Below are 17,043 nucleotides of genomic sequence, written 5' to 3' on the forward strand. Positions count from 1 at the left end.
ACACTCTCATAAGCGAGTACATACGGCATTATAGTTATTAGATGTGTAGTCGATTCATAAGTGCATACATGGTTATGAATTTTCTGTCTTCAATGAAAATCCGTCCTCGTGTTACCTCTTTGAATATCTTGCTTTTAAATCTATCTCTTTGAAATTTGTGTAAGTGTCACTTTCATTTTTACTCCTAGCTGGTTGTTAGGTTTTCAACCTTTTACCTGAGATCAATTGAAAAAGAGCTTCAATATATATAATCACACAGAAATGATTTGAAACTTAATGAGTTAATAGTTTAGTATTGATTTAAAGGGTTTTGTTCTGCAGATTTTTCATGTAACTATTACTTTTTAAATCAAACAAATTAGGCAAATATTATCACACTCTCAGTCTCCTTTCTCTGAGGCATTTAAAATTAGCCTTTAGTACTTTCTATAAAAAGTGTAAATGTATTACACGTAAATGAAGTATAATTTCAAAATAGTAACATAACAGTGTAGTCATCAATTTTTTCACTTCTGCCATTTGTAAAACCTAATTTTTCAGGCTGTAAAAGTAATAAACTTTGAATTATTGGTCGTGTTATTATTAGACACAAAAGCAAATGTTGAATCTGAGCAAAGAATGCATCCCATTTGTGAAGTATGATCCCATACATTATGTAGCTCAAATCAACAATAAAGCACCCAAATTAAAGAACGAATCGTTCACTCCAGCCAATTAAAAGAAATCCAAGATTGTCGATGGGCACTTGACATTCTGGCTGCGATATTGGTTCAGTATTGTTCTAATTTGCTAACTGTTTTGTCGATTTGTTTTCTCCATAACATCTTTCTGAATAACATGATACAACAGTTCGAAATATTTATGCCTAAAATAGGGTTTAGAGGCTTAATTATCCTTATGGGGTTAGTGATGGTTGTTTGTCTGGCTGTTCTTCAAATGAAAAGTCTAGCAGACTTACATGAACTCGGACTGACCGTGGCAACAATGAAAAAGAAAGAAGAGTATAATGTGGAAAAAGATTTGGATAAGACAGGGAGATACGGAAAAATGTCCAGGGATGCAGTATATGGAGAAGACATTGCGATATTGCGGGTAAGTGGCATGATGCTAGAATTGGAGCAATTTGTGGGCAGTCGATAATACTATACTAGAGTAATATTAATAGTTACACACACATAAACATGGAAGAAGAAGGAAAGAGATAGATAGATAGAATTATATTTAAAAATGACTGTTTGTACTAACAGCACGTGATCATGCGACTTTTTTAAAACTATCTATACATTTAGACTTATCAATACAACGAAGTTTACTTTTTCCGTAAATCATCCAAGCTTTTGAGTTATCATAAGATATACTGCTCTATTCTGTGGAAAAATCCAAGTTTAATCAGTGAATTTTAATTTTATAAATTAATGTTTTGGCATAACCATTTTCGTATAGACTCTAGGTTACTATTCATATTTCATAAATTAATTTCTAGTCATCTCTATTTCGTTCAGCCGCCAAAAGAGGAACGCCGCTGCCGAGCAATGGATGATATAGGACCAGCAATAGACAACAGTACCGTGAATAAAGATCACGAAAGTATACATACACCGACTGGGACTGGTACATTTCTCTCTATCTCCCTCTCTCAATTTGCCTCTTCTCTATATATGCCTTATTTATGATTATCTACAACAGGTACTTGTAAGCACTTCTTGCTCTCCGACTATTAGTCTCTGCACTTTCCGTTATTAAAAGAAATGTTAATTTAAATGCTATCGAGCAGATTTCTTTGTTCTACAACATGCAAGTCGAAGTGACCTACTGAACTAAAATTTTCTTTGCAATTATGGTAACTTACTATGACAATCTGATTAAAATAAGATCTCCACCGTTCTACGTGAAGATTTGACATCAATCACTTAGGGGTCACATTGTGACCTTTGAATTAGCCAATGGAAATGCAGCTTTCAGAAATTTGCAAGTGAATCAAATCGTTCGTCACACATCGATGCTCTTCAGCCATACTGCTCAATCGCCCAAACGCAAAGATATGACTTTTCTGATTCGCTGATAAAATTAACGAGTAGGGTAAGACCTTAAGTTTGAACCAATTTTGTCGTCTGCTAATGTCCAATATCTGCGAATTTCACCTCGTAGTTTCTGTTTCTTTGCTCATGGCTGAAGATTAATCTTAGAGAAGATCCAGTTTTGGAATTATTTCGATTATGTCACTAATAAATTGCTCATAACAAGTTTTCTGAAAATCTAATTACCTATATATTAGTGAAGGTGTTTACAAAACAATGTTAAAAACGTATTCCTTCTTATGATAAAAGTCGATACATTTTGACGCTCGTAAACAAAACTTATGCTCTTGATAAATATATAAAAAGACAATGATAGTAACACAATATCTGGGAATTTCACTATTTTGGTCCCTCTACTCGCAATGGGAATTTCTATTTTCAGGTTTCCTCCTCACGTGCAAATAATTTAATAACATTGGGGCATTTCAAGAAATTACATCTCAAACAATGGGTATTTTTAAGGTTGCGAATTAATAACATCGACGCTTTTTGAAGAATTAAACCCGATACAACGGATATAGTTGCAAAGTAATAACATCGATTTATTTCAAGAATTACGGATAATACAATTGGTATATTTGTAGGTGCATTTCAAAAGTATACCTGATAGAAGGATCTATTTGCAGTCGGCGAGTGATGCTCAAGAACATTTGAATGTACAAACCTTAATCATCTTTATTTTTCGGCGTAGATTTCAAATCAAATTCATTTTGGAGGCAAATGAATGTGTACTGAATGTAGATTATGCAAGTGGGATATGTGTCATTGAATGAAGTTGACAAATAAAACTGTTGACGACTTTATTTATTAGATCAGGCTTATAAAATTATCAAACATACATCCTAGATATCTCAAGATTTACTTACATGTGATGAGTGGAAGACTTCCGTACATTGAATGTAACGTTTTAAAAACCTGTTGTAATTATTTTTTGCACTCCTAGAAGTAGTATTTTATAAATATATAAGGTCAAATTGAGTTATGATTATGAAGACGAATTCAAATCCGAATTGTTTTGGTGTCAACATCTGTTCTCTTTACACAGGTGGCGCTGTATACACGCGGTGGGGAAGAACAACCTGTCCTGACGATGTCAATACAGAAATAATTTATTCAGGTCAGTAAAATTTGTGATTAGATGTTGCAGAGCAGAACATTTTTCACGTATCAAGCTTTTCTCTAAGATGTGACTGTGACCATTCTTATCTAACCTGATTTCGTTTATTTAGATTTGATATAGATAGAATTACCTATCTTTGGCAATGAAAATTACAGTCTGTTCTTCCCATTGTTATTGGCATTGTGCTCATTGCACAAATTATTCATCGCCATTATGTTCTTTTGTCTTCATATAGGTATCGCTGGAGGGTCGTAGTATGACCATACTGGTGCTGCAGTCAACACGCTTTGCCTTCCACATGATCCAATATGGGGCACCTACACAGACGACCTGGAGAATTATGCATTCATGTATGGCGCCGAGTACCAGGATCCAAGTCTTTTCAAACTGACAAATGCCGAGGCACTTTCAAGCCATAATATGCCATGTGTCGTCTGCCGCAGCAGGATGAGGACCTTCACCTTTATGCTTCCAGCGAGAAATCGTTGCTTTGGTGACTGGCATGTGGAATATCACGGCTATCTGATGACCGGACATCATACACATGTGTGGACGAGGCTCCAGAGGCCGACCCCTCCGGGATCCGGACAGAGTACGGTGTTTTAATGTACAGAGTCGAGGCCATATGTGGTTCACATCCCTGTCCACAGTATATGCAGGGGCGAGAACTTACCTGTGTGTGTGTTTGAAAACATATATATATATATATATATATATATATATATATATATATATATATATATATATACGTTCCTGTATAAAATAGAACTTTACTTGTATCCTGAACGTCTTCACAATCTGCCGTCAATACACATGCATATAAAAGTGTCATAATAAGTATTTTGCAATCATTCCTTTTCTGGATCTTGATTGTCCTCACAACCTCTATTCCCCCATGGCATGGCAAAGAAGCCACATAATATATGCATGTGTGGATGCTTATTATTATTAATCCACGAAAGTAAAGTGGCTTAAGCGAAAAGGCCTTTGTCGCTACTACTGCTTTGTTACCAATTGTACGGATAACCCTCGTGCTTCTGAAACTCCAGTTCGGTGTTGATATTATTTTTAATTTTCTCTGCTATCTGGTTGCATTCTTCTTCTCCATGTCTCTGCTTTAAATAATATTCTACTAGTTTTATTACAAAGTGATTGGATATCGGTGCAATTTTAGCAAGTTGGAGGAAGTGTGATATGCTTTTTACCATATTTTCTATCTTCGTTTTAATTTCATTCCATCCCATTATCATTAAAGATATATCATAACTTATAGCCAGAAGAGTTTCTTGTTCGTGAGTCTTAATGCTATTAATTGTAATCTGTAGATCTTTGTTTTATTGATATCCGATATTTTTACCTAAGGGCAATATCTGAGAGCATTCCACATCTGATATGATCTGGATGAGTTGATTCCATATCGTTATTACAGGAACAGAAACAAGCAGGTATTGTATTTCCTTAACAGCTTTAGGCAGAAAGTATGCTAATATTTTTGGCATTTATATATCGTTGTTGTTTAAAAATCAAAAGTACTAAACGTTTATTGTCTAAATCCGCACGGTTCCTTATTTGTGATCAGAGGTGTCGGTGATTTTCTATTTACGCCAACAGTCTCGAATTAAGTCCCGCTAATAACTTTACCCTCGATAGCCACTGAATACAGTTCACTGATTGTGTTGAGGCTGATTTGTGTCGCTGCAATCAGGTCTGAATAGATTCATACTCATGAAAGGAATCTATTGAAATTAATTTCTTAGCAACACCTGAGACGCCGGTTACTATCGATGTAGCCCCGACAATAATTACGATTGACGCACCTACGATGGTTGTTGTTGCCGCGATTCCACCCACGCCACAAGTCAATAAATATCATTTACAGCCAAACACCCTCGTTTGTGTTTCACGCTCATTCCAATTCTCTTGGTAAATTTGAAGTCGCAGCTGTTTTTCTGCTTCGGTCATTATTTTTCTCTTAATAATACAATTGCGTAGACCAACTACATGACACACTGACTCTGTCCCGATTCTTCACTTCAGATGAATATGCACACGCACATTTTAGCCAATTAATCTTTTATTTCTTCTACAATTGTCATACAATTATAAAAAATATCTTGTTGGGTGATATTTAAATTTCCGGCAATTTAAGTTGATGGGGGAGGAGTTGTCGCCATTTTTATGTAAAAACACACTGATTTCACCCATAGCTTTTACATCTGGTGATCGTCATTGTCCAACAACTATTACCCAAACAAGTGCATTCTTGTTACATAACAGTCAAGGTCTTAATTTTCTCAACTGAGTCATTGTTGGATTGAAAATATTTGCGGTAATCCTAGCCGTGATCGTAGTGTGAATACCCTTTCGCCATTGTATAAATTAAACCCGAATGATTGTGCACCTTGTAGTGCAGTCAACGTTTATGCGTTTTAACGTGCACGTGCGATGATTCCAAGCTTGCCTGAAGTTGTCATTGATACATCAATGTGATTGAAACCGCCAATTTCTACTTTCAAGCAGATATTCATGGAAAAAGCAAAATTGTTATCGATTTTAGTATCCGCTACCAGTTGGTCCAACACCCCGTCGGTAAATTCGGCAACTTCATCACCGCGGTCAGAATCCATTACTTATATAATAATGATAAAAATCTAATCTTAAAGCAAAAGGCCAAAGACGGTTAAGTACCTGTCAGGATAAACACTGAGTGTTTCGAACAGAATTTCATCTCTGGCAACTAACGATGCTTATAATTCAAATGTGTTAAATTCGATAATTGTGCTGCTCTCCCTGTCAATTTGTGATATGACTGACACGAAGTCAAAACCAGGATTCCGCTTGTCAGTAATCAACATTCCCATTTGAATTCCAGTTATGATAAATAAGTATGATCAGAATCGCGCACCTTTCGGATGTGACTTTTAGGTCTATCAAAATTACTTACGCCAGAACTAAAAACAAGCCGAACATTTGCTAAGGTTATGCCATTTTTTCCCACTCCTTTTTTGATTAATATTCCTTGCATATGGTGTTATGAAGTTACTACCCATGGTAATGGTGGCACGTGACTGATCTGTTCATCCACGTATTGTTTTGATTTTGCATTAGTATGAACAACATTCTCACTGATATAATCAATCGATACTCCGGCGTCCCCTATACCACTGATTTTAGTGATTTCAGTCTGGTTCTTTGCAAAGATGCCCTTCATACTGACAACAAGATTTTGAATGTCAGCATTAGACCTTTTAAGTTTAACACTCTGATCTTCGGAAATCTCAATCTCACCTGGGTCAAGGTCAACAACAACAACAGTAAACTCAGTAAAATTCACTTTGGTGGCAAACCTGCTCAGATCCACATTTACGCCATGTCTTAGGACTGAGAAACGTACGCAAATGTTAATAAGCATTTTGTATAATATTAAACGTATTTTAATGTGGAATAAATAAATGTTTGATGAGTTGGTAAACATTAAGTGCACGCAACGCTTCAACAATACAATCACCGTTTGTGGGATCATGCAACGGAGTGTGTACTCGTTCAGTGAAATAAAACAGTGGTTGTCATCCGCGTAGGTTGCTAGAGACCTTAATGAAATAATTAATAATTTCAACTGGCAGTGCTAGACCCTATGGGCCATAATATATTGTTATGCTCTTGGTTATTATCACGCGTTACATTTTGAAACGCCAAAAAGACAAGTGCTGATGCGGTAAGTCCATGATGAATACTTATCTGCAATGTAAACTGTCCCATAGTACCAGTTGGTGCGTGTGCGTCTGTGGTATGTGCAATAAACGACAGCGTTGACTGCGGATCTGGATTGCATACACGATAACAAACGTGATTCTATAGTGAGTGAAAGGGTCAGGACAGGCATCCAGAAAGTAAATGTTGACAATTCAACTTTTCCATTTATATCGTCTGTGCACCAAACTGCATCTTTGACATTGTTTTACCAAATAAGGTGGCTATGTTTTTGGATCCAAAATAACTTTGAGAACATTTCTTTAAAAGCCGCAAATATGTGACTGAGGGGAATTGCGCACGAAGATCTTAATGAATCAACAATGAGTCGTGATTGATACTGTTTAAATCCATGACAAAAATTTGAGTTAGGCCTAGACATCAATGGGTCGGCGGCAGCAGGTGTAACATCCATGCCATATGGTTGTGGTGGGTCTACAATAGAGCCCGCACAATTTGATGAAATATATAGGGTCTAATGTCTGCATGGGCAGATGAATCTTTGAAAAAAATCATTGCTTGTCCAGCTGTTCTTGTGTAATCGTGGCTGTATCTTTTGAGTCCAAGAAATGTAGAAGCTATTTTGACGTCGTCAAGAATTTATTCGATTTCCTTTCCATAGACGGAATAACGTGCACTGTTAAACAACGCCATCATTATATTGTTAACAAATCCAGCTTGGACATTGCCATTGTAATTGTTACCACTGTCGGCATGTACCAGTTTTCCCTCAGTTTACAAGGATGCCTCACACTGAATGAAGAACCTGGACGTATTCGGCAGATGCAATTATATTTTAATTGATTGGGGTCTCTAGCTGGGTATGAGTAATACTGAAAATCTCGTATACTAGAAAAAGGCGCGCTCATCTCAAAGGCTGAATCAGATATATCTTTCAGCCGAGGCATTGTTTATACATTATTGATCTTGTCTAATAATACCTTTAGCGTGACGGCTTTGGTGGCTTCACTACTTACTTCCTCAAACGTAATCCACTTCCCAGTGCTAGATGTGCAATAACTGAATCAGATCATTGTTGTTGCGCGGCTTCATTAATGATTTTACCAACCGCAGGTGGCGTAGTGTCGGTCGATGGTAGTGTAAGCGCTTTTGATGGTGCTCGGGTCACTAACTGCTAGAATCGGAGATTATATTGCGATGACAGAACTGAGTGTGTGATCATTGGAACATATAGAAATTTTAGTGTCTTCGCCTGTCACCAATTGATTCTTGGTCGAATTGCTTCATTGTCTGAGTGTTTGCTGCGGCAGGAATTTCAATATTGTTCGAAGTGGCGCCAGTGATTGCTTTAAGGTCAAATGAGTTGTTTTTGGGCAGACCATCAAACCATTGTGATCGGATGTTAGGCCAACTGTAATACGCTTGCAGCGACGTAAGAGCAATATCAAGTGTGAGTAATTCACAAGCGGTAACAGGTGCAGAAAAAGTCACACTGCATTCTGGTTTCGTTGAGATAATCATCGAGGCGAGTTGTATTTACAACAGCATATTGCACCGCAGCAACCATTTCGCAGCACACGCAGGGTCTTAATAGTTTCAGACCTTATCATTGATTTACGACCTTTCATTCGTCGTATACATCACTGTCATTCGTCGCATACATCACTGATATCTTCAAGAAGTCCATTCATTAGCGTACAATAAGTATTTCAGTCCTTGATGTTATTGGTGAGCAGCTCCCGACAAATTTAATTTAGTACATATTGCTATCAAAATAGGCAAATATCGTTTTTTTTGCAGTAGAAAAGTAATTAAGCTTACAAAAGTCTTAAGTAATCCCGTTATTCATTTGTATTGGTGTATATTCCTACTTATAACTGCAAACTGCATAGAGTCAGATCTGTCATCGAAGAATGGGTGGGCAGATCTGGATCAATGGATTTTGTTAGGAGTAATCATTACAATGAATAATGTAGGCACTGATCTGCCGACGATCATGCAAGGGAAAATATGTCTATGTTGTTTGCAGTTGGACACTCTCATAAGCGAGTACATGCGGCATTATAGTCATGAGATATGTAGTCGATTCATAAGTGCATAGATGGTTATGAATTTTCGTTCTTATATGAAAATCCTCACTCGTGTTTACCTCCTTGAATATCTTGTTTTTAAATCTATCTCTTTGAAATTTGTATAAGTGTCACTTTTATTTTAACTCCTAGCTGGTTGTTAGGTTTTCAACCTTTTACCTGAGATCAATTGAAAAAGAGCTTATATACATATATATATATATATATATATATATATATATATATATATATATATATATATATATATATGTAATCACAAAGAAATGATTTGAAACTTAAAGAGTTAATAGTTTAGCATTGATTGAAAGGATTTAGTTTTGCAGAGTTTTCATGTAACTATTACTTGTTAAAAAATAACAAATTAGGCAAATATTATCACACTTACAGGCTCCTTTCTCTGAGGCATTTGAAATTAGCCTTTAGTACTTTATATAAAAAAGTTTAAATGTACTACACATGAATGAAGAATAATTTTTCAACAGTAACATAACAGTGCAGTCATCAATTTTTTTCACTTCTGCCATTTATAAAACCTTATGTTTCAGGCTGTAGGAAGTATAACTTTGCATTATTGCTCGTGTTATTATTAGACACAAAAGTAAATGTTGAATTTGAGCAAAGAATGATACCCGTTTGTGAAGTTTGATCCATACACCTATGTAGCACAAATGAACAATAAAGCACCAAACATTAAAGAACGAATCGTTCACTCCAGCCAATTAAAAAAAGAAACCCAAGATTGTCGATGGCCACTTGACATTCTGGCTGCGATATTGGTTCATTATTGTTCTAGTTTGCTAACTGTTTTGTCCGTTTGTTTTCTCCATAACATCTTTCTGAATAACATGATACAACAGTTCGAAATATTTATTCCTAAAATTGGGTTTAGAGGCTTAATTATCATTATGGGGTTAGTGATGGTTGTTTGTCTGGCTGTTCTTCAAATGAAAAGTTTAGCAGACTTACATGAACTCGGACTGACCGTGGCAACAATGAAAAGGAAAGAAGAGTATAATGTTGAAAAAGATTTGGATAAGACAGGGAGATACGGAAAAATGTCCAGGGATGCGGTATATGGGGAAGACATTGCGATATTGCGGGTAAGTGGCATGATGCTAGAATTGGTACAATTTGTGGGCAGTCGATAATAATATACTAGAGTAATATTAATAATCACACACACATACACATGGAAGAAGAAGGAAAGAGATAGATAGATAGAATTATATTCAAACATAATTGTTTGTACTAACAGCTTGTGATCATGTGACTTTCTTTCAACTATCTATACCTTTAGACCTATCAGTACAACGTAGATTACTTTTTCCGTAAATCATCCAAGCTTTTGCGCTGTCCTAAGATATACTGCTCTATTCTGTGGAAAAATCCAAGTTCAATCAATGAATTTTAATTTTATAAATTAATGTTTTGGCATATCCATTTTCGTATAGACTCTAGGTTACTATTCATATTTCATAAATTAATTTCTAGTCATCTCTATTTCGTTCAGCCGCCAAAAGAGGAACGCCGCCGCCGAGCAGTGGATGATATAGGACCAGCAATAGACAACAGTACCATGAATAAAGATCACGAAAGTATACATACACCGACTCGGACTGGTACATTTCTCTCTCTCTCCCTCTCTCAATTTGCCTCTTCTCTCTATATGCCTTATTTATGATTATCTACAACAGGTACTTGTAAGCACTTCTTGCTCTCCGACTATTAGTCTCTGCAATTTCCGTTATTAAAAAAATGTTAATTTAAATGCTATCGAGCAGATTTCTTTGTTCTACAACATGCAAGTCGAAGTGGCCTACTGAACTAAAATTTTCTTTGCAATTATGGTAACTTGCTATGACAATCTGATTAAAATAAGATCTCCACCGTTCTACGTGAAGATTTGACAGCAATCACTTAGGGGTCACATTGTGACCTTTGAATTAGCTAATGGAAATTCAGCTTTCGGAAATTTGCAAGTGAATCAAATCGTTCGTCACACATCGATGCTCTTCAGCCATACTGCTCAATCGCCCAAACGCAAAGATATGACTTTTCTGATTCGCTGATAAAATTAACGAGTAGGGTAAGACCTTAAGTTTGAACCAATTTTGTCGTCTGCTAATGTCCAATATCATGCGAATTTCACCTCGTTTTTTCTGTTTCTTTGCTCATGGCTGAAGATTAATCTTAGAGAAGATCCAGTTTTGGAATTATTTCGATTCTGTCACTAATAAATTGCTCATAACCAGTTTTCTGAAAATCTAATTACCTATATATTAGTAAAGGTGTTTACAAAACAATGTTAAAAACGTATTCTTTCTTATGATAAAAGTCCATACATTTTGACGCTCGTAAACAAAACTTATACTCTTGATAAATATATAAAAAGACAATGAAAGTAACACAATATCTGGGAATTTCACTATTTTGGTCCCTCTACTCGCAATGGGAATTTCTATTTTCGGGTTTCCTCCTCACGTGCAAATAATTTAATAACATTGGGGCATTTCAAGAAATTACATCTCAAACAATGGGTATTTTTAAGGTTGCGAATTAATAACATCGATGCTTTTTGAAGAATTAAACCCGATACAACGGATATAGTTGCAAAGTAATAACATCGATTTATTTCAAGAATTACAGATAATACAATTGGTATATTTGTAGGTGCATTTCAAAAGTATACCTGATAGAAGGATCTATTTGCAGTCGGCGAGTGTTGCTCAAGAACATTTGAATGTACAAACCTTAATCATCTTTATTTTTCGGCGCAGATTTCAAATGAAATTAATTTTGGGGCAAATGAATGTGTACTGAATGTAGATTATGCATTGGGATATGTATCATTGAATGTTGTTGACAAATAAAACTGTTGAAGACTTTATTGTATTAGATCAGGCTTATACAATTATCAAACATACATCCTAGATATCTCAAGATTTACTTACATGTGATGAGTGGAAGACTTCCTTACATTGAATGTAACGTTTTAAAAACCTGTTGTAATTATTTTTTGCACTCCTAGCAGTAGTATTTTATAAATATATAAGGTCAAATTGAATTATGATTATGAAGACGAATTCAAATCCGAATTGTTTTGGTGTCAACATCTGTTCTCTTTACACAGGTGGCGCTGTATAAACGCGGTGGGGAAGAACAACCTGTCCTGACGATGTCAATACAGAAATAATTTATTCAGGTCAGTAAAATTTGTGATTAGATGTTGCAGAACAGAACATTTTTCACGTATCAAGCTTTTCTCTAAGATGTGACTGTGACCATTCTTATCTAACCTGATTTCGTTTATTTAGATTTGATATAGATAGAATTACCTATCTTTGGCAATGAAAATTACAGTCTGTTCTTCCCATAGTTATTGGCATTGTGCTCATTACACAAAATATTCATCGCCATTATGTTCTTTTGTCTTCATATAGGTATCGCTGGAGGATCGTATTATGACCATACAGGCGCTGCAGTCAACACGCTTTGCCTTCCACATGATCCAATATGGGGCACCTACACAGACGACCTGGAGAATTATGCATTCATGTATGGCGCCGAGTACCACGATGAAAGTCTCTTCAAACTGACAAATGCCGAGGCACATTCAAGCCATAATATGCCATGTGTCGTCTGCCGCAGCAGGCTGAGGACCTCCACCTTTATGCTTCCAGCGAGAAATCGTTGCTTTGGTGACTGGCATGTGGAATATCACGGCTATCTGATGACCGGACATCATACACATAAGGCGTCCCCGGATTATATATGTGTGGACGAGGCTCCAGAGGCCGACCCCTCCGGGTTCCGGACAGAGTACGGTGTTTTAATGTACAGAGTCGAGGCCATATGTGGTTCACTTCCCTGTCCGCAGTATAAGCAGGGGCGAGAACTTACCTGTGCAATTTGCAGCAAATAAATATACACATTTTCTCCTGTTTGAAAACATATATATATATATATATATATATATATATATATATATATATATATATATATATATATACTTTCCTGTATAAAATAGAACTTTACTTGTATCCTGAACGTCTTCACAATCTGCCGTCAATACACATGCATATAGAAGTGTCATAACAAGCATTTTGCAATCATTCCTTTTCTGGATCTTGATTGTCCTCACAACCTCTATTACCCCATGGCATGGCAAAGAAGCCACATACTATATGCATGTGTGGATGATTATTGTTATTAATCCACGAAAGCAAAGTGGCTTAAGCGAAAAGGCCTTTGTCGCTACTACTGCTTTGTTACCAATTGTACGGATAACCCTCATGCTTCTGAAACTCCAGTTCGGTGTTGATATTATCTTTAATTTTCTCTGCTATCTGGTTGCATTCTTCTTCTCCATGTCTCTGCTTTAAATAATATTCTACTAGTTTTATTACAAAGTGATTGGATACCGGTGCAATTTTAGCAAGTTGGAGGAAGTGTGATATGCTTTTTACCATATTTTCTATCTTCGTTTTAATTTCATTCCATCCCATTATCATTAAAGATATATCATAACTTATAGCCAGAAGAGTTTCTTGTTCGTGAGTCTTAATGCTATTAATTGTAATCTGTAGATCTTTGTTTTATTGATATCCGATATTTTTACCTAAGGGCAATATCAGAGAGCATTCCACATCTGATATGATCTGGATGAGTTGATTCCATATCGTTATTACAGGAACAGAAACAAGCAGGTATTGTATTTCCTTAACAGCTTTCGGCAGAAAGTATGCTAATATTTTTGGCATTTATATATCGTTGTTGTTTAAAAATCAAAAGTACTAAACGTTTATTGTCTAAATCCGCACGGTTCCTTATTTGTGATCAGAGGTGTCGGTGATTTTCTATTTACGCCAACAGAGTCTCGAATTAAGTCCCGCTAATAACTTTACCCTCGATAGCCACTGAATACAGTTCACTGATTGTGTTGAGGCTGATTTGTGTCGCTGCAATCATATCTGAATAGATTCATACTCATGAAAGGAATCCTATTGAAATTAATTTCTTAGCAACACCTGAGACGCCGGTTACTATCGATGTAGCCCCGACAATAATTACGATTGACGCACCTACGATGGTTGTTGTTGCCGCGATTCCACCCACGCCACAAGTCCATAAATGTCATTTACAGCCAAACACCCTCGTTTGTGTTTCACGCTCATTCCAATTCTCTTGGTAAATTTCAAGTCGCAGCTGTTTTTCTGCTTCGGTCTTTATTTTTCTCTTAATAATACAATTGCGTAGACCAATTACATGACACACTGACTCTGTCCCGATTCTTCACTTCAGGTGAATATGCACACGCACATTTTAGCCAATCAATCTTTCTTTTTCTTCTACAATTGTCATACAATTATAAAAAATATCTTGTTGGGTGATATTTAAATTTCCGGCAATTTAAGTTGATGGGGAAGGAGTTGTCGCCATTTTTATGTAAAAACACACTGATTTCACCCATAGCTTTTACATCTGGTGATCGTCATTGTCCAACAACTATTACCCAAACAAGTGCATTCTTGTTACATAACAGTCAAGGTCTTAATTTTCTCAACTGAGTCATTGTTGGATTGAAAATATTTGCGGTAATCCTAGCCGTGATCGTAGTGTGAATACCCTTTCGCCATTGTATAAATTAAACCCGAACGATTATGCACCTTGTAGTGCAGTCAACGTGTGTGCGTTTTAACGTGCACGTGCGATGATTCCAAGCTTGCCTGAAGTTGGCATTGATACATCAATGTGATTGAAATCACCAATTTCTACTTTCAAGCAGATATTCATGGAAAAAGCAAAATTGTTATCTATGTTAGTTTCCGCTGCCAGTTGGTCCAACACCCCGTCGGTAAATTCGGCAACTTCATCACCGCGGTCAGAATCCATTACTTATATAATAATGATTAAAATCTAATCTTAAAGCAAAAGGCCAAAGACGGTTAAGTACCTGTCAGGATAAACACTGAGTGTTTCGAACAGAATTTCATCTCTGGCAACTAACGATGCTTATAATTCAAATGTGTTAAATTCGATAATTGAGCTGCTCTCCCTGTCAATTTGTGATATGACTGACACGAAGTCAAAACCAAGATTCCGCTTGTCAGTAATCAACATTCCCATTTGAATTCCAGTTATGATAAATAAGTATGATCAGAATCGCGCACCTTTCGGATGTGACTTTTAGGTCTATCAAAATTATTTACGCCAGAACTAAAAACAAGCCGAACATTTGCTAAGGTTATGCCATTTTTTCCCACTCCTTTTTTGATTAATATTCCTTGCATATGGTGTTATGAAGTTACTACCCATGGTAATGGTGGCACGTGACTGATCTGTTTATCCACGTATTGTTTTGATTTTGCATTAGTATCAACAACATTCTCACTGATATAATCAATCGATACTCCGGCGTCCCCTATACCACTGATTTTAGTGATTTTAGTCTGGTTCTTTGCAGAGATGCCCTTCATGCTGACAACAAGATTTTGAATTACAGCATTAGGCCTTTTAAGTTTAACACTCTGATCTTCAGAAATCTCAATCTCACCTGGGTCAACGTCAACAACAACAACAGTAAACTCAGTAAAATTCACTTTGGTGGCAAACCTGCTCAGATCCACATTTACGCCATGTCCTAGGACTGAGAAACGTACGTAAATGTTAATAAGCATTTTGTATAATAATAAACGTACTTTAATGTGGAATAAATAAATGTTTGATAGTTGGTAAACATTAAGTGCACGCAAGGCTTCAACAATACAATCACCGTTTGTGGGATCATGCAACGGAGTGTGTACTCGTTCAGTGAAATAAAACAGTGGTTGTCGTCCGCGTAGGTTGCTAGTGACCTTAATGAAATAATTAATAATTTCAACTGGTAGTGCTAGACCCTATGAGCCATAATATATTGTTATGCTCTTGGTTATTATCACGCGTTACATTTTGAAACGCCAAAAACACAAGTGCTGATGCGGTAAGTCCATGATGAATACTTATCTGCAATGTAAACTGTCCCATAGTACCAGTTGGTGCGTGTGCGTCTGTGGTATGTGCAAGAAACGACAGCGTTGACTGCGGATCTGGATTGCATACACGATAACAAACGTGATTCTATAGTGAGTGAAAGGGTCAGGACAGGCATCCAGAAAGTAAATGTTGACAATTCAACTTTTCCATTTATATCGTCTGTGCACCAAACTGCATCTTTGACGTTGTTTTACCAAATAAGGTGACTATGTTTTTGGCTCCAAAATAACTTTGAGGACATCTCTTTAAAAGCCGCAAATATGTGACTGAGGGGAATTGCGCACGAAGATCTTAATGAATCAACAATGAGTCGTGATTGATACTGTTTAAATCCATGACAAAAATTTGAGTTAGGCCTAGACATCAATGGGTCGGCGGCAGCAGGTGTAACATCCATGCCATATGGTTGTGGTGGGTCTACAATAGAGCCCGCACAATTTGATGAAATATATAGGGTCTAATGTCTGCATGGGCAGATGAATCTTTGAAGAAAATCATTGCTGGGCCAGCTGTTCTTGTGTAATCGTGGCTGTATCTTTTGAGTCCAAGAAATGTAGAGGCTATATGGACGTCGTCAAGAATTTATTCGATTTCCTTTCCATAGACGGAATAACGTGCACTGTAAAACAACGCCATCATTATATGGTTAACAAATCCAGCTTGGACATTGCCATTGTAATTGTTACCACTGTCGGCATGTACCAGTTTTCCCTCAGTTTACAAGGATGCCTCACACTGAATGAAGAACCTGGACGTATTCGGCAGATGCAATTATATTTTAATTGATTGGGGTCTCTAGCTGAGTATGAGTAATACTGAAAATCTCGTATACTAGAAAAAGGCGCGCTCATCTCAAAGGCTGAATCAGATATATCTTTCAGCCGAGGCATTGTTTATACATTATTGATCTTGTCTAATAATACCTTTAGCGTGACGGCTTTGGTGGCTTCACTACTTGCTTCCTCAAACGTAATCCACTTCCCAGTGCTAGATGTGCAATAACTGAATCAGA

General features: G+C 36.6%; 1 protein-coding gene and 2 pseudogenes across 3 annotated transcripts in view; all 3 read left to right on the plus strand.

Moving 5' to 3' along the window:
* The first annotated feature begins 738 nt into the window (after positions 1-738).
* On the plus strand, positions 739-4,470 carry LOC149798535 (uncharacterized; annotated as a pseudogene). Its single transcript, XR_016420985.1, has 4 exons — positions 739-1,092; positions 1,503-1,611; positions 3,124-3,195; positions 3,434-4,470. The product of XR_016420985.1 is annotated as an uncharacterized LOC149798535 (transcript).
* Positions 4,471-9,766: 5,296 nt separating this feature from the next.
* Positions 9,767-17,043, plus strand: part of LOC149798536 (uncharacterized) — a 106,536-nt gene continuing 99,259 nt past the window's right edge. Inside the window, exons 1-2 of the mRNA XM_089957348.1 lie at positions 9,767-10,099; positions 10,510-10,618. Of these exons, the coding sequence (XP_089813474.1) occupies positions 9,845-10,099; positions 10,510-10,618 (364 nt within the window). The 5' untranslated portion in view covers positions 9,767-9,844. The remainder of the gene's footprint in view (positions 10,100-10,509; positions 10,619-17,043) is intronic.
* On the plus strand, positions 12,072-13,532 carry LOC149798537 (uncharacterized; annotated as a pseudogene). Its single transcript, XR_016421401.1, has 2 exons — positions 12,072-12,201; positions 12,440-13,532. The product of XR_016421401.1 is annotated as an uncharacterized LOC149798537 (transcript).

This window comes from Sinohyriopsis cumingii, chromosome 5 (assembly GCF_028554795.1).
Source record: "Sinohyriopsis cumingii isolate HCF-2022 chromosome 5, ASM2855479v2, whole genome shotgun sequence".
NCBI lineage: Eukaryota > Metazoa > Mollusca > Bivalvia > Unionida > Unionidae > Sinohyriopsis > Sinohyriopsis cumingii.